The sequence below is a fragment of the Diadema antillarum genome, unplaced genomic scaffold, assembly GCF_040938485.1.
Source record: "Diadema antillarum isolate AM-2024a unplaced genomic scaffold, OU_Dant_1.0 seq00002133_RagTag, whole genome shotgun sequence".
Lineage (NCBI taxonomy): Eukaryota > Metazoa > Echinodermata > Echinoidea > Diadematoida > Diadematidae > Diadema > Diadema antillarum.
The window spans coordinates 102,583-127,810 of record NW_027272773.1 but is presented as its reverse complement, the minus strand read 5'-3'; the positions used below and the strand labels follow the sequence as shown (position 1 = coordinate 127,810).

The following is a 25,228-nucleotide window of genomic DNA, read 5'->3' as shown; positions in this document are numbered from 1 at the left end:
GGCGCAACTGCTGGCAATTACTGGAAGCAAAATCAGGAGAATGGCATCACGATTAATGCGAACGAGCGAAGCGAGCGAGCATGAACTTTTTGACATTTTACTGTCCCAAAACTGTCGTTTGTGTAGCTATATTTTTTCGCTTTGGAAATAAGGGGGGGGGGGGAGGCGCACCAGACGCAACTGCTGGCAATTACTGGCAGCGACATCAGGAGAATGGCATCACGATTAATGCGAACGAGCGAAGCGAGCGAGCATGAACATTTTGACATTTTACTGTCCCCAAACTGTCGTTTGTGTAGCTATATTTTTTCGCTTTGGAAATTAGGGGGGGGGGGGAGGCGCACCGGACGCAACTGCTGGCAATTACTGGCAGCGACATCAGGAGATGTTGGATAACGATTATATGCGAGCGAGCGAAGCGAGCGAGCTTGAAAATTTTGACATTTTACAGACCCAAAACTGCCGGTTGTAGCTATATTTTTTCGCTTTGAAAATTAAGGGGGGGGGGAGCACCGAGTGCAACTGCTGGCAATTACTGGCAGCAACATTAGGAGAATGACATATGCGAGCGAGCGCAGCGAGTGAGCTTGAAAATTTTGACATTTTACAGTCCCCAAATTGCCGTTTGTGTAGCTGTATTTTTTTCACTTTGGAAATTAAGGGGGGGGGGGGCGCACCGGGCGCAACTGCTGGCAATTACTGGTTCCAACATCAGGAGGATGGCATAGCGATTAAGTGCGAGTGAGCTTGAAAATTTTGACATTTTACAGTCCCAAAACTGCCGTTTGTAGCTATACTTTTTTGGCTTTGGAAATTAAGGGGGGGGGGGTGCAACGGGCGCAACTGCTGTCAACTACTGGCAGTGACATCAGGAGAATAGCATAACGATTAAATGCGAGCGAGCGGAGTGAGCGAGCTTGAAAATTTTGACATTTTCCAGTCTCAAAACTGCCGTTTGTAGCTATACTTTGGAATAAGGGGGGGGGGGGGGGCGCACCGGGCGCAACTGGTGGCAATTACTGGCAGCAACATCAGGAGAATGGCATAGCGATTAAATGCGATCGACCGGAGCGAGTGAGCTTGAAAATTTTGACATTTTGCAGTCCAAAAACTGCCTTTTGTAGCAATAATTTTTCGCTTTGGAAATTAAGGGGGGGGGGGCGGATCCGCCACTGGTAGTCAAGGGTGTCGGTTTATGTTCATGATTTGGGGAGGTGTGACCAGCGAGGGGGCGTCGAAGTGACCAAATGGGGGAAGGATATCCAAAATCTGCACTTCAGAACATCCTCTAACATTATTGTTTGTGTTTGTGTGTGTGTGTGTGTTTTATATACATGAAAAAGTTAGGAAATAGCCCAGGTCAAGTCTTATTATTGGCAATGCATGGCATTTTGATATAGACTAGTACGTAAAGCAACACTGCAAAATCATTAAGGATCTAGCTTTGATATAACGAAGCGTATAAAGGTACAAAGGTGTACATTCTATACATCACATTGCGCAACATTGCAGCGACTCTTTTTGCCGTTCGGATGTTATGAGTACATTGCGCACATCCTGCTCATATTCAGAATCCAACCAGGAATTACGCTGAATCGCAATATTTTGTCGTCTCCGGACTTTTTGAACAATGTTTCACGCTATATACCTCTTTAATTATGGTTAAAAGAAATCTTAGAAAAATATCTTATTTCTTGATCCCCCTTTCATGTCGATTTCAAAAGCAGTTTATTAACCCTTGAATTACCATTTTGGAAAGTTTTTTATTATTTTTCTACCAGCGGATGGGGGGGGGGGGGAAGCTTGGCGCCCCCCCCCCACACACACACTTAATAGGGATCGAATGTACCACTCTTTTGCATGAAATATAAAGTAATGAGGGAAGTGGCAGCAAAAATATGAAGACTTTTTTTTGTTTTTGTTTTTGTTTGTTTGAGTTTTTTGTATTTTGTTTTTTGTTTTTCTTTTGCTTGTCAGCCGACTTTTGGCGGAAAATCAGACCTTGAAAGAACGAAGAATTTTTGTTGTTTCTCTTATCTTTTGAATTTCCTTTCTTCTTGACTGATAGGTGATTTTGACACCCCCTTTAAAAACGTAGCATATAGCCCTGAATAATGCCCAAATATATTCAATAAAATGGTATGTTTACATGTTTACATGTAGGCCTATACTATTTGACGTTGTCAACGTCTTGGCCATACCTTTATGTCGATATTACTGTCTTTGCGAACGAGCGAAGCGAGCGAGCGCTTGAGAAAATTATGTATACATTATCCTACAAGACTGTTCAGCTCTGTTACCTGTCTGGAGGCGGGCGTACGAACGTCATGCAATATGCCAAAATTGATACAATCACATTTCTGCTTCCTCCATTTTTTCCCTCAAATTTCAGGGGGGGGATGATTGTACAGGCCATCCCCCCTCCTCCATTTCAGGGGGGGGGGGGGGGGGGGGAATATATCCCCCCGGGATTTACGCCCATGATATATATGTATATATATATATATATATATATGTATATAAATATATATATATGTATATATATATATATATATGGAAGTATTAATGGACTGTGAAGGTGTCAAATCAACTATCTGAGATAAAATAGATATCACATCATTGCGGTTGCATTTTCAAAAGACACGGAGAATTCTAAGAGGCGACTCAGTATATTAGGCCAATGATTATTACGAATGACACGTTTTGAAAAGACTAGGTAGTTACAAGACCTATACACGGGAAAGAGTGTGTTAATGATAATGTGCATTTCTATAGTGCATAAAAATCTTGCCAAATTTAGGCAATTTCCTCATCATTTTTGTTTGTCTATTTCTACATTATTCTCTTGACGTGTTAAACACAAACACTCATTACCAGTCATGAACCATATTTAACAAGGCAAGTGCCAAATTGTGTCCCGCCCATTCGCGTACAAGAAATTAATATTTTTCTAACTCCCAGAAGTTCATTGACCCGCCTATGACCTTTGACCTTGTGATCACCTTTAATTCCCCAAGGGACATCTACCGTCCAAGTTTGGTCACAAACGGACTTAGGGATCAAAAGTTGTGAGCCACAATCGAAACGCGCCATAAAAACTTAACATTGGGCCCTAAAAGTTTGTTGACCCCTTTCTGTGACCTTTGACCTTGTGATGACCTTCACCTCCCCAAGGGACATCTACCATCCAAGTTTGGTCACAAACGGACAAAGGGATCAAAAGTTACGAGCCATAATCAAAACGCGCCATAAAAACTTAACATTGGGCCCTAAAAGTTTGTTGACCCCTTTCTGTGACCTTTGACCTTGTGATGACCTTCACCTCCCCAAGGGACATCTACCGTCCAAGTTTGGTCACAAACGGACAAAGGGATCAAAAGTTATGAGCCATAATCAAAACGCGCCGTAAAAACTTAACACTGGGCCCTAAAAGTTCGTTGACCCCTGTCTGTGACCTTTGACCTTGTGGCAACCTTCAACTTCCCAAGGGACATCTACCATCTAGGGGTGCGTTTATAAGATTTTTCTTCTGGCCAGAAACAGTGTTTTGAAACACTGTTTATGGTCAAACAGTGATTCTAGCTCGAAAAAAATTCTTATAAACGCTCGCCGTGATTTGAAACAGTGTTTTGAAACACTGTTTGTAAACGCACAAACAGTGCGTTTACAAACAGTGTTTCTGTAGAATCAGTGTTTCAAAAATCTTATAAACGCAACCGCGATCGCAAACACTGTTTATGTGACGTCACAATGCCTTGCGCGCACCCTGTTTGACCTTTTGCCGAGGAAAAACTGCGCAGAGTGAGTTGCGCAATGCCACAGTCTGAGCGAAAGCCCCAACACGCTCGGAGAAAAAATCTTATAAACGCTCTCCTGACGAAAGTGTGATTTGAAACAGTGTTTCAAAGCAGTGTTTCAAAACAGTGATTCTAGGCCCGCAAAATCTTATAAACGCACCCTAAGTTTGGTCACAAACAGACAGATACATCAAAAGTTACGAGCCATAAACGAAACGCGCCCTAAAAACTTAACATTGGGCCCTAAAGTTCATTGACCTATGCCTGTGACCTTTGACCTTGAGGTGCCCTTCATGTTTGGTAAATTGTGTAACTTTGTATAACCACTCTTTGTTATCTCGAAGGTAGGTTAATCTAATCTAATCTAATCTAATCTAATCTAATCTAATCTTATTCCTCTTTGAAAAGATTGGCCTTGGATTGTAGCAGTAAGGTCAGAGGAGGAGGAGATGGTTGGTGCCATGATATGAACAGATTAATAGTATACGAATAATCAATGAGTTGTGAGTGCATCAGGGCACGAATATCGCACGAGGCGCGAGATAAGCCACTGGTCTATTCAACAAGGCGCGTAGCGCCGCGTTGAATAGACCAGTGGCGAATCTCGCGCCGAGTGCGATATTACGTGCCCCAATGCACGAACAAAATCATAAATTATTCGTTTTATACAACACCTTGTCCACAATCACAGTACTAAATTAGTGACCGCCAACTCAGGAAGGCCCAAAAATAAATGTAACAATTAGGCTGAGAATTGTAAACCACCCTGTGTACTGCTTTCAAACACTCGTCATGATTCGACCACACAGTCACAGGAATCACAAACTCTGCAGGGTCTATACCCATTCTACACTAACGTTAGATCGAGTTTAATAGGCCTGACTTATAGGCCGATCTTCGATGTCGGTAGATCTAGTAGTAGGTCTAGACTTTGTCTATTTCCGAATATGATTTTGTATAAAAACACAGAAAAATAATCAAATTACGGTTTCTCAACTTGAAATGAAGTCTTGATTTTGGGATCACTGTGGTCCACGTAGCAGATCAGAGTCAAAAGTAAAAACACAGCAGTAGGTAAGGCCGCAATACATGCAACTAGCTAGGTAAAGTAGCTGCGCGTACACGTACGTTAACGTTGCAGTACTCCGCCGCGCCGCGCCTGGTCTGTGAGACTTACCGGCAGCGCAGCGCAGCCGGCCAGCACGTAGTTTGCTGGCGCTTTGCTAGTGTGAGCCACAGTGAGCGGCCGTGCAATAGTAGCCCCCCGCGAAGCCGTGCTATAGTACCTTCGAGCCGTGCAATAGGCCCATGCCAGGGGCCTATTGCATGGCTGTCACTCTCAATGGGTTTGATAGGTATTTTCTATTGAATGTCATGTGACATGTTCTTGGCCAATCACAATTCGACATCATTCTGAGGTGTTGTATAATAGTCTATATTAGATGGCTTAGACAGTTTCTGGTATGTGATTGGTCGAGAGCTCATCACCTGATGCTGTTTGCGAGGATCGCAAATGTTATATTTTCCCAGCACGTTATATTGACCAACTGGTCAACTGAATATATTTTTTCCATGTGTGTCGCCCTCTTACGGTTGAAAAACAAACAATTACACCAATATAGGGGTGTGGGACCACGTCGGTAAATGGAAGGAGCAAACGTTACTATCGATAACTGCAGTCTGGATCGATATAATCTGTTCCCACTCACCTCCCCCCCCCCCCCCCACCACACACACACACGTACACACACACACACACGATACGTGAGAGAGTACTAGTAGACGGCACGGCGCGGCGCGGAGTAGCGTCATGCGCTAGGCCTGCCTGGATGGAATTCAGGAAGCTAAGATTTTGGAGGATCAGTAAGGATTCTTACTCCACTAAACATGGCCTAAAACAAGCGAGTTAATAGTCTAGAGACATTTTGTTCAGTTCAGTTCTTAGAACGAGGGCAATTCATGCATCTTTGAATTGACGTAAACGCCAGGAGAGTTAGAGTAACGTTTCCTAAATGAGGGAAATTTCCTTGTCAATCTGAAAGTGTACTAAGTCTATAGGAAAAGGACCGAATGGGGGAAGGTGTGGGAGGGGGTTATCCCCCTCTCTTGCGAGAGAGATTTTGCATTTTCAGAATTTAAATTCAGCGATCTGGTGCACACTTTGGAAATGTTGGGACAGTTTTCTATCAAAAAAGCTTAAATTCTTCATTCCGGGAATTATTGGGAAATAAAGGACGCTGATATGTTCGCCCCTCCCCCTCCCGTCCTCCAGTATCGGGGAGGATCTGTCAGTGTAAAAGTGTAAATTTTAAGGCCAAATTATCTATAAAAAAGGCAAGAAAAATTTCGTTTCTGGGGAACGGGGGGGGGGGGAGGGGAGTCGAGGCAAAACGATGTGCTTGCCCCTCCAATATCTTGGGGGGGGGGGGACTACCCCCTGCCTCCAGGATCAACGCCCCTATGGAGAGGGTTACTCCCTCCAACATGAGGAAGTGAAAGGGTGTGGGAGGGGATGGACCGATGGAACTTTTGGATTTCTTTTAACCGAAGTGACAGACCTGGTGTACACTTTAGACGAAACATTTGGAAATTTGTCAATCTAAAAGTGTATTCAGGAGAAAGGACCGAACGGGAGGGTATGGGAGGGGATAGGTCTATCCCCCTCTCAAGCGAGGGGGATTTTGTATAATTGAAATTCAGCCATCCTCTGGTGAAATATATGTTTGCCCCCAATATTTTTACGGGAGAACCCCCCCCCCCCCATCGACGCCTCTGCATAATGTGAGGGAACTTTTATAAATGAAAGATCTGTTGCACATTCTTTGATAAAATATTAGGAAATAAAATTATCATTTTGTAACGAAATGACAACATTTTGTAACTAAATTAACATTTCGTTAACGAAACGGTCATTTTGTCGACGAAATGACCAATTTCGTAACGAAATATTCCGTGCGACACTTGGCGGTCCATGGTTTTTGTCCATAGTTTAAACCATGGTTTCATTTGTACCACCTTCGTGAATTCGGGCCAAAGTGGTCAAAGTAGCATTATTTCATTGCAGTATCTCATCAAACGAAAGTGAGGGAAAGTTGAATTTATAAAAGGAAAAGAAAAGTAGAGGCAAATTTCATACAAATAAATTGCAATGTGATTCCTTCTACTCACAGGTGCATTCACTGAGCTTCGTACGAAGTTCCCTTGCGTGCTTGTATGTTGATCCGTAGATCTGAGACCCATCCAAGTATGAGGTAATGTCATTGACATGCTCACGGGAACCTTCTGTAGAGTCGCGGTCAGCTAACCACCCGGGGACTCCAAGGGAGCGAGGCACTTCCATACATAGATCGTGGCCTTGGTAGAACGGATCATCCTGGGCGATTTTGATGGGGGAGCACGTAAACGAAGCTGAGTCGGAGGAACAGTTGTCGCAGGATTCTGATTGGAGATGAAGCAAGGTGTAGGTACGTTGTAATTTTACTGATGGATAAATATGCCACTCTTGCATAATATCCATCTTGGCGAATTTTGTGGAAGTCGTCCAGAAATTGATTTGAAAGCTTGAAATGACTTTTCGTACAGGGACGAGCACAAGGAGGCATGAACAACAACGACGACGACGACAACAACAACATCCACCCAACAAAAAACAAAACAAATCAAAAACAAAGTTTATCTGTAATTTACGCTCAAAACCTGTGGTCTTAACTGTATATGGCGAAATTGCAACTAAGTGTCATGAGAGCAGTAATGAAGGTCATGGATAATTAATGGCATTCTTTGTTTCGTATATCGTATAGTTTCTTTTTTGTTAAATGCCAACATCAATGTCAAAATCATCAGATACGCATTCTTGATTCCACCACTGGATGACAGAGAAGTTATGGTGGAGGCTTTCACGATGCTTCTGCCACTTGACAATAAACAAGAATCTCAGGTGTCTACTCCTCCGAGTATCGCAAGTTTGCCGTCCACGTATAGCCCGGCAGCCTAGAGGGTTTTGATTAGAAGAATGAGGTACCAATATCTGAATAGTGGGGCTTACCAGGCCCACCATTATAGAGGTATGGTGGGACCTTTACAACAGAAATTTTGTCTGGCGTAGGTTATTCCTTACTCTGTGGGATGACCATATAAATCTAAGAGTGGTTACAAGTGGTACCTTCTATATATTGATTGAGGCCAAATCTGGAAGCCCTTTAAGAGCGTCTGGCGGGCGCTATGCAGTAGAATTATATGGTCAATTTTCAATTTAATGTCAATTGAACTGAATTGAATTGAACTGAATTGCATTAGGGCCTAAGCCTAATTCTAAAATAATGGTCCTCTGGGCCGACTGGCGGGCCTTTTGCAGCAGAAATTTTGTCTGGCAGGGGCCATTCAGTACTCTCAAGAGTGAATTTAATAATTTGGCACCGGTTTCAAATGGTATGCGTGCTATGTTTGATTAAGGCGCATTTTGGAGCCCCATAGTTTGCAGGCACAAACCCTTATTGGTCGTTAAGGAGTTTGTGCCAAGACTACTACATGCACAACTGGCACTGTACTGTCCCTTCGGCTACGGTGCGAGTGGTGCATAGTAGTCTTGGCGCAGACTTCTTTACCATCAAAGCCTGCAAAGTAGGGTCCCTTTACATAGATGCCAAGTTCAAAAAATTTTTATGAGTAAGATTTTCACGACTCAGCATCTCGGCGCACTGGCATGTGCATGAGCGAGGGAGCGAGGGGAGGGTGTGGGAGGGGGGTGTCCGCCCTCCCACGGTAGGGAGCTTTTTCAATTTTTAGCTCTTAATGGTGCAAGCTGGTGCATACTTAAGTGACTATTTTTTACTTATTTTGAAAGACAAAAGGGAAATATGCCTTCGATTGCAACTCTCACTTTAATCCTTTAAGCTATGCTCCCAATGCGTAGAGGTATGGGTGTCATGCGTGAGATCGTGAGACAGACCCTAAATTCTTGAGTCTCACTCACAATGCGTGAGACTTGGTAGCTCTGCCTTTAGGAGCGTCTGGCGGGCCCTTTGCAGCAGAGATTTTGTCCGGCAGGGGCCATGCGGTATTACTCAGTGGGGTGGTCTCTTAAGTTTCCACTTGGTTGATAGATGTGGTACCTAGAATGTTTAATCTAAGGCCATTTTTGGGCCACTTTAGAGGGCCCTAGGGCCTACATGCAGCAGAAGCGACACGGCAGACGTCCATACTTGCGGATGGTAAATCCCCCTCTGTAACCCCACTATTCAAATATTGGTACATAATATACAGTCAAACCTGTCATTAGCGGCCATCCAAGGGAGACGAAAAAAGTGGCCGCTATAGACAAGTCATCCAACTTTGTGTGCATTGCCTACATCATAGTGTACATGTATCATCGTTGTATACATCTATAAGTACTTACATGTACATGTATGTGTGTACGTATGCACACGTGTGTTTCACGCATTGAACAATGCCGTTGTTTATGAAATTATTGCACATCAGCATGTTAAAGAAAGCTTAACTAATACATTATTACTGAATGAGTGATGAATGCAGCGATGGCGAATAATACTGGCGATCACTAAACGTTGCCCATGAATGACTGGCACGGCTACAAAGTAGAAAAACACGCTGAATTATCGGCTCTTTGGCCGCTATAGACAGGTTAAGATCTACGTCCGCGGGAAACAAAATTTGTGGCCGCTGGCCGTGTTAGACAGGAGGCCGCTATACGCAGGGTCTTTAACAGGGTTTTTCTCTCGGGGGAATTTTTCAGTGGCCGCTATAGACAGGTGGCCGCTAAGGTAAGTTTGACTGTACCTCGTTCGTCTGTCCATAGTCTAATCAAAACCCTTTGGGCTGCCGGGCTATTCTTTCATGGCACTGTAACGTCAGAAGGGCAACATAATATATAATTCATAAATCAGCACACGTTACGGATATGGAAACGGGGGTGGGGGTGGGGAAGGGGGTGGCGGCATAGTGTCTATTTGCTATTAGTATCTTATCACACTAGAGTGATCTATGCATGCCAAATTTGTCGAAAGTTTGACTATGCATTTTCAAGGAGAAGATAATGCGAAAAATGACCCACAACTATAATTCCTGTCTCAATGGGGCACCTCTGGATCTGTCAAAAAACAACAACAAATAACCCCCCCCCCCCCAAAAAAAAAAGAAAAGAAAAGAAACCAAAACCAAAAAACGTAAATGTAAGGAATTTGTCAATAAGTTGCAGTGGAGTCTATTTGTGTTATGTTTTATCACATAGCGAAATTTTGGGGCAAATTTGACCATGCATTTCAAAAAAAAAAAGATGAAAATCCAAAACTTGACTCCCACTCTGGTCCCCGGGTCCAAACGGGGTTTGAACTAGATCTGATACGAACAAACTTAAGAATGCATTCACAAACGAGATTTCTTACAGTATATACGTAAGATCTGTCACTTCTGGTTCAAAAAAAAAAGAAGGAAAGTATAGGCATAGTAATATGACGATTTAGCAACAAAGATTTCCCTTAACTCACCGTTGAAGAGCGGCACAAGTGCAATATCATGATCAATGAACTGGCCCATGATAGCGAGTAGCATGGTGCCACTTGGATCCGGATCTGGTCCTTGAAAATCGTTCTCGACAGCTCTGAACTCCACTGAGACTTCGCGTGGATTCGGGAGGCCCGCGACCGGCTTATACACGTCTGAAATGGATGTGAAAACATTGTTTGAAGCAGAAATGACATAACCAGGGAGGTGGAAGAACTCTTCCACCTCCCTGACATAACTAAGGTCTTCAGATATAGAACATTGCGGTGTAGGCAGGGTTCACATAGGAGTATACTATTCGGGTATACGGTGCACGTTTTCGAGGGCACGCGAATAGCTGGAATTGAACGATAGGATTTCCTAATACCGGGTCACATTAGAGGGCACTATTCGAAAATGCCGTATAACTGCGTATAGTGTAGTATAGTGGGAATCGTGCTTGTTCGATTTTCGTGCAGCGTATACCATCTATCGTTTATGAAATGATGACAATTTTTGGTCTGGATTTGCCCTTTAGCAAAAATAAGCATGTAGAGTGATATTCTGATCAGTGTTGTGTACCATGGTAAAATATAATGTTATTAAACAAATCAAAAATAATCAGTATTGATTTACCCTAGCAAAATGACCCCCAGTGGAGTTGGGTCAGTTTTTTTTAATCATATACTCAATTTATACCTTTCTTGTAACAAAAATGGTACGTTCCAATATAATCTCAGTTTAGAAACTGTTAATAAGATTGTTGGGCTGGTTGTGTAGGAGGAAGAAATCCTCTCTGCATGGGACAGGGAGTTGATGGTGCGGGTGATGTACTGGGTCGACTTGACGGCGCAAACACGCGTGCTACCTTGTGACCCGCCATGCCCGAATAGCGTATAGCGAATAGCGAATAACGAATAACGAATACCGTATACCGTATACCGCATACTTCTATGTGAACCTAGCCTTAGAAAAGAAGAAACAAGAGTCTCTCCTTTGTAGGGTTACCTACCCATGCATAGGCGCCGGAAGTGGGGGGGGGGGGGGGGGGGCAAAACGCGTTTTTGCCCCCCAAAAAGCCCCCCCGAAAAAATGATAATAATAATAAATAAATAAATAGAAATAAATAAATAAATAAAATAATATATATGAGTAGATGAATATAAGAACGACCCAAGTCCGATTTTTGGCCAAATTTAGTTTGACATGGGAAATTGTAGCTTATGCATGGACTCATCTTGTGTGTAAATGATAAATCCTAATTACCCCCGGAAGTGCCTGAAATGAATGAGTTAAATCTTATATTAATGTAAGAATGAAGGACTTGGGTCATTCTTACATTCATATAATAGCGCCCTCTCTCATCCTTCTCCCATCTCTATAGCAGAATATCATGTATATGAATCAAAGAACGACCCAAGTCCACCACACAAAATGGCCTCTCCACAATTAATGTAAATGTTGATTGTCATAATAATATATGTTCTAATTTGTATATACAATGTTGCCTTCCCATCACAGTTAAATAGAATATTATTGGACAAATAAAAAAGATATGAAGTTTTTTTTAGTTTACTCGAAATGATCTTCCATGGACTTGGGTCGTTCTTATATTCATATACTCATATATATATATATATATACATATATATATATACAATACAAATAGGGAAATTTATTAGCTAAGACTAGTAATTCTAACTCTCATTTTAATGTTTAGACATTCGTTTTTCGTTGCGTGTGAGCAGATTACCTCAACCGCATTCAACGGTAACCGTTGCAGATATCGCTTTAGAGGCTTTTGGTTATTCAAAATCGTGTAAATATCAAAATGTTAGCTTTAAGCACTGGCGGATTTAAAGCGAAAAAATATAGCTACAAACGGCAGTTTTTGGACTGTAAAATGTCCAAATTTTCAAGCTCGCTCGCTCCGCTCGCTGGCATTCAATCTCTATGCCATTCTCCTGATGTTGTTGCCAGTAATTGCCAGCAGTTGCGCACGGTGCGTCCCCCCCCCCCCCCCTTGATATCCAAAGCGAAAAAAGTAAAGCTATAAACGGCAGTTTTTATATTGTAAAATGTCAAAATTTTCAAGCTCGCTCGCATTTAATCGTTATGCCATTGTAAAAGAGAATGTTACTGCCAGTAATTGCCAGCAGTTGAGCCTGCCCCCCCCCTTAATTTCCAAAGCGAAAAAATATATATATAGCTACAAACGGCAGTTTGGGGGCTGTAAAATGTCAAAATTTTCAAGATCACTCGCTTTGCTCGCTCGCATTTAATCGTTATGCCATTGTCCTAACTTTGCTGCCTGTAATTGCTAACAGTTGAGCCCGATGCGCCTCCCCCTTAATTTCTAAGCGAAAAACATAGCTACAAACGGCAGTTTTGGGACCTCGCGTAGAATGTCAAAATTTTCAAGCTCGCTCGCTTCGCTCGCTCGCATTGAATCGTTATGCCGTTCTCCTAATGTTGCTGCCAGTAATTGCCAGCAGTTGCGCCCGGTGCGCCACCCCCCCTTAATTTCCAAAGCGAAAGATAAAGCTACAAACGGCAGCTTTGGGACTGTAAAATGTCAAAATTTTCAAGCTCGCTCGCTCCGCTCGCTCGCATTTTATTGTTATGCAATTCTCCTGATGTTGCTGACAGTAATTTGTCGTTTCTCACCGTCATTCCATAATCCATGTAAGGAAAACTTCCAATGTTGCTCAATGACTGCGTTGTTGAATGTATCACATTCCGTAATGTATTGTAGTCCCATTACGTTTGCAGACTGACAGCGCACGCACACACGCACAAGCATAAACACACCCTCAAAAATCACTTTTCCACAAGGTGCCCCCCCCCCCCATGTCTCGACCCACGGTACGCCACTGATTATATATATATATATGTATACAATGTATGTGGTGTGTGTGTGTATGTGTATATTGTGTCACATATGTATGGTCTATCGTGAGCCCCCTCCAATATTTGCCCCCCTCTCCCCCCCCCCCCCCCCCTCCCAATCCAAAACTGCTTCCGGCGCGCCTGTACCCGTGTTCCGTGCAGCCGAGCAGTTATTTTTCGAGCATGTATTTTATCGCGGGTGTTAATGAACTGGTTTGAAAAAACGACAGCATTTCTGTTTAAATAGGCATCACTCGTAATCACAACAAGCCAAGCGAGCAGCATGACCAAGCGTCAACATTTTGGCAGCAATAGTATTTAAGTTGTTTCATACAGCCTAGTAGTGAGGTATTTTATTCACCTGCTACTCTCCCATTCAGTTTGATATTAGGCAGGAATTTGCTCAGTTGCTGCTAGGTAGGCCAAGCCTCCGCATTCTTTTTGGCTGCAGGGCAACTTTTATGAACAAAGCATGTGCAAAATCTGAATGAAATATTACAAAACCAGTGTATTGTTAGAGCCAATAAATGCCTACTGTGCGACCTGACCCTGCGAGCTGGAGCGAGTGGAGCGACTCGCACAGTGGGCGAACAAAGCTTGCATCAGATCGCAGCAGCTCCCAATCAAGTCGTGAGCGACAGTGAGCGACCTCAGCTCGGCCTAGATTTCAAGCCGAGCAAGCTCGCAAGCATTCTGGCCTACAGGTCTGCTCGTCCTTCCAAAAGGGTAGAAAACTCGTAGAATTTGTGGAAAAGTCGAGTTTTAAAGATAGTCAATATGAAGTCCAGTTATAAGTTAATTTGATAAGAAAGTTTAAAATCTGACAGGTATAACAGTGAAAATTTGACCAAAATCTAAAAAATTTGAAAATTGTGACATTGTGAAGTTTCACTAATTTCTGCAGACCAGTTCTCGTACAGTTGATATCTATATGCAAGTCATATAGTGATGATATTATAACCTCTCAAGTTTTCAATGCTTGTGTACAAAAGTACTGACAAACATTAAATGTGTCTGTTATCAAAGTGTAAAATATGATATCATTCCTCGTTGAATAACTTGAATAATGATCAGTTAGACATTTTATCGGGAATTGAGACCCAGGCGAAATTGCATTTTATTTACATGATAGCTAGAAATGTTAAAATCTATGTACAACCTATGTGCCAAATCGTAAAAATTTTCATATTCGTATCGACTATTCAGGAACTGTTTCCAGAAAGATTAACGAAACTACAAAATGCCATAATTAACTTCTTTATTTTCATCCAATTTGGGTCAAATTTCCAATGTTTTACTAGAAAATAATTCCTTCCTTATAAGACTCTCAGCTGCAATCCCCCTCTGGTGCCCCCTCTCTATATTTTGTTAAAACAACAGAAATAAAAAGAAGAAAATGGGGGGGGGGGGGTGGTCTCGCCAGCCCTTGATTTTGTATAGGCGCCTCTCCTTTACGGAATTCCTGGATCCGCCCCTGTGACGCGTTATGACATTTGCAGTAAATTTGGAAATTTTGACATTTTTGTCGTCGACGTGTTATGACATTTTGTGGTTAATCCGATTTTGACATTTGTCGTCGACGTGTTGTGACATTTGCAGTAAAAATGGAAATTTTGACATTTGTGGTTAATCTGATTTTGACATTTGTCGGCGACGTGTTATGACATTAGTGGTTGTTTTGACGTTATTGGTCGATTTTGACATTAGTGGGCTCTACAGGCCTCCAAGCTGGACCTAATCTGGAAGGATCTCTGGTTATTGGTTGACCTGCAGTGCAGAAAGAAAGCCTCGGAAGAAGAAGAAGAAGAAGAAGAAGAAGAAGAAGAAGAAGAAAAAACCTTTTCAGAGTTGATAAACATGTTTAAAAGAATATACCCCCAACAAAAAAAAAAACAAAACAAAAAAAAAAACAAAAAAAAACTAGAGAAGCACTCTGAGAGCGCAGATCTCCGCCAAGCAGCTCATTTACACTACTGATTCTGTCCGCCTGTCCGGAGATCAGGAGGTCGTAGGTTCGAATCCTGCTCGAGTATGTAGGAGAGTTGATCGTATCACCGGACGCTTTTTTTTTTTTTTCGTGACTCTGAATTTCGTGCTCAGAGGACGAAATTTCGGCTTAAAATATCACGAGTTATTCACAAAGTCCAGAAAATTACAAATTCGGCAAAAATATTAAAATTATTCACTCCGATTTTCGGAAAATAAACTTCAAATATACCCTCTCAAAAAAAGTTGTCTTTTTGCGAGGTGTAAAATCGCATTGTCATTCCGGACATGATTTTCGTAATTGAATAATCGAGGTTTTTCGCACCTTTTGTTAGTGCCAAAATCACAATTCATCCCACGAATCACCGTACACATTCTTACCGAGCGGACGATAAAGAAAAAAATCGGCAAATGACGCTCAAATTTCGTATTTCACGGTAAAATGTCTGTCTTGAACATTTCGAACAGTTCACGCAATAAAACCTTGTGAGACATCGACAACTTCTATTTTACGTGCTTTGTCTATGGGAGCTGCATGCGAGTTCCGGGCCCCTTCCTTAGCGCACAACTATTCCGCATCGTTCGCGTTTGAGGACGATAGCTGCAAATTTCCGATATTGATCAGTGCACTTGTGGTTCTATTGGAATCTTCAGCATTTTTCCTGTACGTGGGTGGGATTTCATAGAATTTCAGTCACGAAATGTGATTCAGACATGCATAAATATTTACTATGACGAGGTGCTGGTCACTCAACTATAAATTTGAGGTAAAATGTTAATTTCTTCGTGTTTTTACATCTCTATGTCGCGTTTGTGTGTGTGTGTGATTTCGGTCCACACAAAGTTCTGTGAGGCTAATCTACGAAGTCTCGCGTACAGAATGTCATTAGTATACGCAAAAATGTGCGTGTCCGGAATTACCATGCTGTCCGGTAATACCATACCTGTATATACGCCCATGATTTTTATTATGGCTACTACTCAAAACACTGATCAATTTAGTGCTTATTTACGGCGATGTAGAGCAATTTGTCAATTAGTTGCAATATACCGTTTTATTTTATTCTATTTTTATTTATTTATTTATTTATTCATCTATTTATCTATTTATTTATTGCGTCTGAACACCCTGTATAACTCGATAACGAACCAGCATTCCATTATGTTCATTATGCGTCTGAACGTATGGCGACCATAGAACAGTAGACTGGGCGGGGCTTAACGTGAGCCAGCCCGACAAGGCTCTGGGTGATCCTATTCCTCTCACTCGCGGCGATGTCTAGACAGACCCGTCTGTCCGGAGTATTCTTTTCTTTTCTTTTCTTTTTTGACGTTATCGCTCTCCTCCGGACGCAGTCTCCGCGGAACATATCCCCGACGACCAGATACAGACCGATCTTTCGGTCAAGGCGACGTCATGACCATAAATCTACAAATCTTACCATAACAACATGCGCGGTGGGAAACTGCGCATTTAGACGACGTTTTAAAGAACGACCGAGATTAGCGTCTGAACGGTCTGTCGGCTATACGATGATTTTCAATACGTCGTTTCTTGATCGAGTTTTGGAGTGAACTGGCTTTCTTCTGAACAAGGGATGTATGTCGTGATCTAACAGTAGCGCCGCACGCCCGCCAAAGCAAAATCAAAAGGTTTGACTTGACCCGGGAGATGTTATCACTTCCTGATTGGACTAAAGCAATGTTTTTAATGTGTGAGAAAAAGACTATTAAATACCAAACAAACTATTAAATACCAAACAACAAACAAAAGACAAACTTACTCAAACTAGTATTAAATGTGAGAAGTTTAGTTTCTGAAACATGTTTTGAAAGATGTTTTTGTCTTTCCAAATATAACACAATGACTTGAACAAATGCACTGGCTAAGTTTCGCTTTTTTCGGCTTTCAATAGTTTATGTTTAGACATTAATTTTGTATTGCAATGATTTGTTGTAATTGTGTCTGCAAAAATGCGTGATATTGGAAATAAAATGTGATTTCAATGTCATAAAAGTTAAAGCGATTCGTACTGTCTACATAGCTGTTATTGGCAAGCCGTCTCAAGGGCCAACTGCTTTTCCCCCACTCCGGGTTGGCCTTGTTGTTACATGCACCATCTATGCGGCGATACAATTCGTTATCTTCTGTGTCACAGGCACCTTCGGCGACGTGGAATTCCTCGAAGATATCTTGCTGCACTTCTGGCGGCACCCTGTTTAATACATTCGAACATAAACGGGACATTTTGTTACAATAATTGGCAGAGAATAGGAGATTTTTATTTCATTTTCACTAGAGTAAATGAGTAGCAGAATTTTCTTGATTTTGTGTTTTTAAAGGGAGAATAAAAAAGTATAATTCAATATCAAAGTCATATGAACTTCGACTTATAATAAATTGCTCATTCGCAGGTGATTTGGTACAATTTTATTTGATCAGGAAATATCACACATAATTTACATGATCAACGTTTGAATATTGTGTAAAAGGCATGGGGAAATTTTCTTGAATATCTATGTATAGTGTCTTTGTATTTATTTATCTTTTCAAATGGCTCCGACGCAAAAGCTAATACACGCTTATTTCACTGACTAAAATTTTGCGCAACGATATGGTTTTCTCGTGGAAAACATCTGCAGGATAAATGGCACAGCTTACTTTAAACCAGCAATTTTCTCTTGTTCCAGGAGTAATTTCAAAAGCTTGCAAAGCCTTTGTTTCATCGTTCGTTGAATGTCCAAACCGTGCAAGAAGGTCTCTGCGGGCCGTAGGGCCTCCTGTAATTAAAAAAGCGAGCATTTTTGCATCGTTGGATATCATCATTACCTTAACTGCTGTTGTCATGACCAGCAACATCTCAGCATACATAAATGTGCCAGTTTTTGTTAAAATTGGGTGTTATAATGAGTGTTGAAAATATCCCTATATAGTCACTGATCCAAACCAATATATCATTCTTACGTCGTTTTAAGCCGTTTGAGTGTCTAATATTCATGACCTTTTAGTAATGTTCTTTCTCTGTATTATGAAAACTTAACAAGAAAATGTTAGATATGAACAAACGTTACTTCATCTTACATTCTTACCTGTATAAGGGATATCCTACATAGGCGTACTGATCTTGCTTTAATCAAGCATCATTGAAACATTATAGTCCGTAAGAAAATTAATACAACTCAATTTTCTGGGATGAAAGGGAGTAATCTATTCATCGGTATACTTGCTAACCGCAGCAGGAAGTTTTCACTGAAGAAAATGTCATCATGACAAATTTAATAGCTGATATTTTAATTGTCCATCTGATTTTATGGATTTTATAAGGCAATAACCATGCTTTTCCATAGACACAGATGAAGTGGATGATATGACAGATAGGTACAGTAGAAATAAATAGTACAATTCAATTCATACTATATGACACTCTCCCTTAGTGAAATTCGCCTATATGGTGAACGATGTTTTCCTCTGCTTGCTGAATCTGCGCAACCTTCTCAGGGCAAGAGATAAGGTGGTTGCGTCAAGAACTGCACACTTCGTCTATACAGTAGGCATACTTTATCTTATTCCTAACTTGCCACTGAATGATACTGTATCTTGTCATATTTCACCAACTTCAATAAAATTTGCAAATCAAGGAGTAATTCACCCCTTCCTCAGGGTAGGCGTAAGTGGCTACGTAAGAGATGACTTACATATGTATATATACATACATATATATATATATTATATATATATATATATATATATAATCATATTAATGCCGGTATCGTTCACTCACTTTTTGCGTCAGGATCTGTGGCTCCTACCGTCACAACTGCTTGTTGTTGTCCCTCTGGTGCCTCGGTTATGGTAGAATCTGATACCTCTTTCTCCTTAGGGGTCGCTGTAGTGGGAACCTTGGTGAGCTTCTGTGAAGCCTTCGTCGTGGGGACACTTGTGGGGGCATTTTGAAGCTTCCGACGGTGGAGCAACTGTACCTCCCTCAGCAAATGCTGCCCATAACGTAAGCATAAGGCAACACCTGAGAAGAAAGACGCCCGTTATTTTCTTTCTGGCATTCTTAAAAAAGCGATGAAATATCGCTTATAATCATAACGTGATCAGAACACGGAATAGCATCGATTGAAAACTCATTCTGTAATCATTAGTTTTCATTGTATAGATATGCAACTCAGAATAGGAAATTTTATCCTTAAAATAGCATGGTTTTTTTTGTTTGTTTTTATTGTTCCATATTCCACGTTTAAACAAATAAACCATAAACATAACAGGAAATGCATGGGTGAATTGTCAGATACAGCCTTTAAGACAATTGAACAAGTGAAATATGAGGAATCTACATAAAAGCATTGCTTGTATATCATGTATATGGTGTAGATTCCCAGATACTGATATAAGATAAATTCTTATTTGATATTTACGATTGAAAGGAATGACAATTCATGAATTAGGGAAATATAAACGTCGAAGAATATAAAGAAGAAAAAGAGAGAAAAAAAAAGAAAACAATGTCCGCGGCTCAAAACTGCAAAGAGTTGCGTTACTACCCGAGCCAGGCACAAGTCAGATACAGTGTACAATGACAGAAATACAAATTATGCATAAAGAAAGTCCAAGAGATAGAAAAAAAATCTCTCGAGTGAGGCACATGTTAGTTACAATGACAGAATTACGAAGTATGAACAAGGAATGTCCAGGAGGATTGAAAAAAAAAAAACTAGCTACTTGAAGCGTGAATTCAGAATAACTAGTTTAAGTTTGTGCTGAAATACATTAAGAGACTGAGATTGGATTATTTCTCTATCCAAATCATTCCAGAATTAAGGTCCTGTAATACTTATTGCTTTTAGAGTAGATACGGTCCGTACAGAAGAAAGATGAAAGGAATCTTTTTATCTCGTAGGGTAAGAATGGACTTCATTATTCATCGAAGAAAACATGTCGGGGAGACCACCTGAGTTTAACTGATACATAAATGCTCCAATATTTAAATAATACAAATCCTGGATCTTGTGTGTTCTAGTGGAAAAAATAAGGCATTAGTGTGTTCCAGAAATTTTGCTAAGTTAATTATCCGTATGACTCTTTTCTGTACCAATAACAAAGAATTAAGTCTTGTTGTACAGCAGTTTCCCCATGCCAGGATGGGTGCACGTCACGAGACCGACACCCACGAGTCATACAGCCCACAAATTATACAGCTCACAAGTCATACAGCCCACGAGTCATACAGCTCACAAGTCATACAGCCCACCAGTTATACAGCCCACCAGTTCGACACTGAGTAAATAAAGCCCACGAGTTCGACATCAAGTAAAATAAGCCCAGGAGTTATACGGTTCACGAGACCGACACTACGCACAAAAGGCTCATGAGACCGACAGTAAGCAAACAAAGCCCACGAGACCGACACTACACTTAAAAGGTCCACGAGACCGACGCTACGCATACAAGGCTCACGAGACCGACATTACGCAAAAGAGGTTCACGAGACCGACACTAAGCAAAGAAGACCCACGAGATCGACAGGATAAACAGCGCCACCTATAGACCAATAAAGTGTATAGGGTGTCCTGATAATAGCATAGGAAGATATGAGAGATGGAAAAGAAGAGTTGCCATCTCCGGCAGGGTGTAACCCTATCAGTTGCCCCCCCCCCCCCCCCAAATGATCAGGATCTTTAATTGTGTTTGCATGGGTGTTTGTTTGTGAAAAAAAATGAACAAAGTACAGTAAAAGTGCGTAACAGATCTTTCCACAATAAACCTGCGAGAATGTTGAATTAGTAATAATTAGAAGAAAAAAAAACGTAATCGTCTATTAAGGAAGCGTAAGGGATTCGGAAGAAATTAGATGCATCCATGAAAACAGCTATTGTATTTCACGAAAAAATGTGCTGTTTGGAGGAGAATAACACAAGCCACAAATTGAGGTGAATCCCTGCGATATGAAACGTTTTAATCAGTAGCATTACATTATAGTTACGGAGAAAATTACTAATAGATCTTACTGCAAAACGTCCAAGCAGGAGGGTAGAATATCTAAAATAGAATAACTAGTGAATCGGGAAAGAGACGAGATGAAAATTATATCCTGTCCATCTTCTAGCTAAATACTGGGAAAGCCTATTAAAATAGCACGATGGGATTATCAAAGCTCTAAAATTAATCCATACATCGTTCTTGCCATCTTTTTAATTCATTTGTGTGTTTTTTTTTTATTGTCTCTTTTTTTTTTGGGGGGGGGGTGAAGAATACTAATTCTTCTATTTTTTTTTTGGGGGGGGGGGGGGCTGGGGAGCGGGGGGCATGAAGAATACAATTCTATTTTTCTACTTGATAACAATGTCGCTCCCTCACACACTGCCCCCCCCCCCCAGAAGTATGTAGAAATGCATGTTTGATGTCGGTCATAATTATGTAGATGGTCACCATCTTTCAATTGATAGCGTGACGAAATTACAACCGCCAGTATGTCATTTTTCCGTTCATGGAACACCCTGTACAGGTGATTGACATGTAGATGGCGCTGTTTATCCTGTCGGTCTCGTGGGCCTTCTTTGCCTACTGTCGGTCTCGTGGGCTTTCTTTGCTTAGTGTCGGTCTCGTGAGCCTTTTTAGCTTAGTGTCGGTCTCGTGGGCCTTTTTTGCCTACTGTCGGTCTCGTGGGCTTTCTTTGCTTAGTGTCGGTCTCATGAGCCTTTATTGCTTAGCGTCGGTCTCGTGGGCTATGTTTGCTTAGTGTCGGTCTCATGAGCCTTTTGTGCGTAGTGTCGAACTCATGGGCTGTATGACTCCTGAGCCGTATAACTCGTGGGCTGTATGACTCATGGACCTATTATTGACGTCGGTCTCGTGGACCGTATGACTCGTGGGTGTCGGTCTCGTGGGATGCCCCCGCCAGGATTCCATGCCTATCCAAACTGTTCCTAGAATGGTCTGCGATTCATTGTAACAAATAAGCAGGCTACCAATGAGGAGATCGTAATAAATAAATATAATTTCGTCCACCAGCAAGCTCGTGTCCCTCTTCCTTTGTGTGTGATCTATTTCCAAAGTCAACCTTTTCTTTTGTTGTTATGTTTTTTCCTCTGTTTTTATTTTCTAGCTTAGTTGTCTTCCTGTTGTCTGCGACATCAAGATATCAAATGACAGATCATCTTAATTCTATTGATCACGATCAAGCTCAAAATATTATTCCATTAAAATCAGACACATTAGGTATATACATAGCTAAGTTAGCCAGCCTAATACAGTGTGACAGTATAGAAACGCAGTTTTGCTTCGGGGGACCTCCAGGAGGGCATGACGTTTACGTGTAGGGCCTATATTATTCTGTCACACTGGCAGTAGTCCTACCTTCAAGTTTATAGAATATTTAACGTCCCGTCTTCAAAAGAAAGATAAAAATGGGAAAACTGACCCCATATTTGGCCCTGGCCTCTGTTGCTACGATTATATATCATGTTTAGAAATAATTTGATTGGTGTAAGAAAAAAAAATCATGAAACAATTTAGTTTGGCGCTTTTTCTTGCAAATAATCACCGTATCTTTTTACTCTTTTTGAATGACAGTTTCCAAATATTCCACCAAGTGTGCACGAGATCGTTAAAACAACGTACAATTCTGAAAATGCAAAAGCTCTCTCGCCTGAGGAGTGGAGGCGGATATCCCCTAACACTCCCTCCCTCTCTTTTGTGTCCTTCCAAATATTGGACATGTATACTTGCCATGCTATCTTGCATCCCCATGAAAACATTTCTGCGTACGGCCATGAATGCGACTTAAGTCTCCCGCACCCCTTCACATTCATTACTGTACCAGAAATCAAGTGATCAACCTGAAGGAGGTGGTTGACATCTTTACTAACACAAATCCAAGAAGGATGGTGCTTATGTATAGATAATAGCTTAGAGCAACTCTATACAGGCACAAAGAAAATCAGAGACTTTTTTTTTCTATGACTGAGAGTGAAAGACGTTGAACCAAACCACATGACTATGTATCACAGGTAAAAGAAACTTTATGTCGAGACATTTGCTTTTTAATCGTCTTGGCATTGGTATTTTACCGAAAGGCGTTCTAAACAATACGTGAGTGATTTCATAATCAAGGTTGAAAGCGGGAGAAAGGGTACGAAAAGAAGAACGACCTACATACATCTGTTTTGGCTATTAAGAACACTATGGCATCAGTATTGTACGGCTCGTTTTCATCTCCATACGAAAGGATAAAATACTTTAATAAGACAATGAACTGACAATACAAAGAGAGAGGCTATATAGGTATGTCTTACAATACACTTACCCAACGAGAAACCGGGTCCGCTCCATCTTGCGTGATTGCCTCAGCTGTAAGATCTGCGTTACAACACGAATTATTAATTTGCATCTGCATGAACTGATTCGACAAACTTCGACCTCCTCACATATAAAGGGAGCCATGAAGGTCATGTTTCAATGGACAGTTAAATGACATCTGGTACTTGATAATAAAAACTGGCTAGAAGGAAAACAGTGATATATCAACTAATATTTTAAAACAGCTGTTTGCAAACAGAGTTATGTGAAATACCGATCTATTCTTACAATCATGAATTTGGTGTCATCCTACTTGTAAATAGGTTACCAAGGACTTGAAGCGTCAACATCACACCATATTTTCTGTCGTGACATCAGTGTTTCATTGTCGTATCGTGGGAAGGTTGTTCCGATCAATTGTTTCCATTCATCCCTTTCTCATAATTATGTACGTCTTTTTTTTGAGCATTTGTTTATATTTATACTAAAACAATGATTGTCTATCAGCTTGAGTTCATTTTTAGAGGAACCCACTTTAGGTAAGATTAGTGTGAAGTACACATTATCGGCATTAAACCGGGGTGTGTAATGAGACGATGGGCTTTAATGAAAATATATTCCAGCCCTAACCTTAAGCCCGAATCTATATTCTCTGATATTTCACTACTCCTCACGATGAATAAGAACAGATAGGCCTTCCTCTATTGCGTTCGATCTTGGATCAGCGTAAGATGTTGGCCGGCATGCAGTCCGCAGGCCAATAATAATTAACCGACAGCGACATATGACAAATGCATTTACATGTACCATAATAAAAAAATATATATATACAGACTGATGATCTTCCTCTATACGCATTTTGTCACAGCTGCTAGCTCCTTTGATTTTTTTTAAACAATCTCAGAGATACTTTCCTTCACCAGATACAAACTTTTACAAGCTTTGTAAAATGCCTAGTAGGCCCTTATTCATTTCAAAGTTGGCTTCTTACAATGTCCTTTTTTGTTAACTAGCAGTCTAAATACCCATTTGATGCTGTCCTAACAATTTGTTATGCGATCAATCTCATTGCAACTTGTCACTTATGAAGAAGTGTTTAAAGTAATTCGTGGTATGAAAAATAAGAAATCATCAGGACTTGAAGGTATTTCTATGTATATGTTAAAAATGGCTGCTTCTGTTATAGTTAACTCCCTTACTCATCTGATAAACAGGTCATTGTCCGAAGGCATTATTCCGTTACGATGGAAACAGACAAAGATTATACCACTATTCAAATCTGGTGACAAGCGTCTCCCGGAAAACTACCGTCCCATTTCTATTCTTTGTTCTGTTTCTAAAATTATTGAAAAAATCGTCCATAAGCAACTATCCAGTTTTATAAAATTGAATGGTTTACTTTCACCAAACCAGTCTGGCTTTAGAGAAAAGCATTCGACTACCACTTCACTGTTAAAAGTGACGGATGACTGGTTACACGCCATTGATAGAGGCAAGTTCACTGGGGCGTTTTCATTGACATGAAAAAGGCATTTGACACCGTGGAGCTGCACAATGATAAAGAAGCTGCACTCTATTGGAGTTTCCGATGAAAGCCTTCGCTGGTTTGAGAATTACTTGTCTGGTCGACAGATACGTACATACTTTTGTAATGCAATGTCAGATCCCCTGGAAGTGTGTTACGGAGTACTACAAGGTTCCATTTTGGGGCCTGTCCTTTTTACAATCTACATCGATGACATTGTCAAACAGA

General features: G+C 41.0%; 1 protein-coding gene across 1 annotated transcript in view; it reads right to left on the bottom strand.

The window, feature by feature from the left end:
• Positions 1 to 23,508, bottom strand: part of LOC139714018 (peroxidasin homolog pxn-1-like) — a 52,505-nt gene extending 28,997 nt beyond the window's left edge. The window contains exons 1-4 of the mRNA XM_071625743.1: positions 23,483 to 23,508; positions 17,205 to 17,386; positions 10,301 to 10,471; positions 6,966 to 7,235 (exon numbers count right to left, since the gene is read on the bottom strand). Coding sequence (XP_071481844.1) covers positions 6,966 to 7,235; positions 10,301 to 10,471; positions 17,205 to 17,386; positions 23,483 to 23,508 — 649 coding nt within the window. The remainder of the gene's footprint in view (positions 1 to 6,965; positions 7,236 to 10,300; positions 10,472 to 17,204; positions 17,387 to 23,482) is intronic.
• Between the last annotated feature and the right edge of the window lie 1,720 nt (positions 23,509 to 25,228).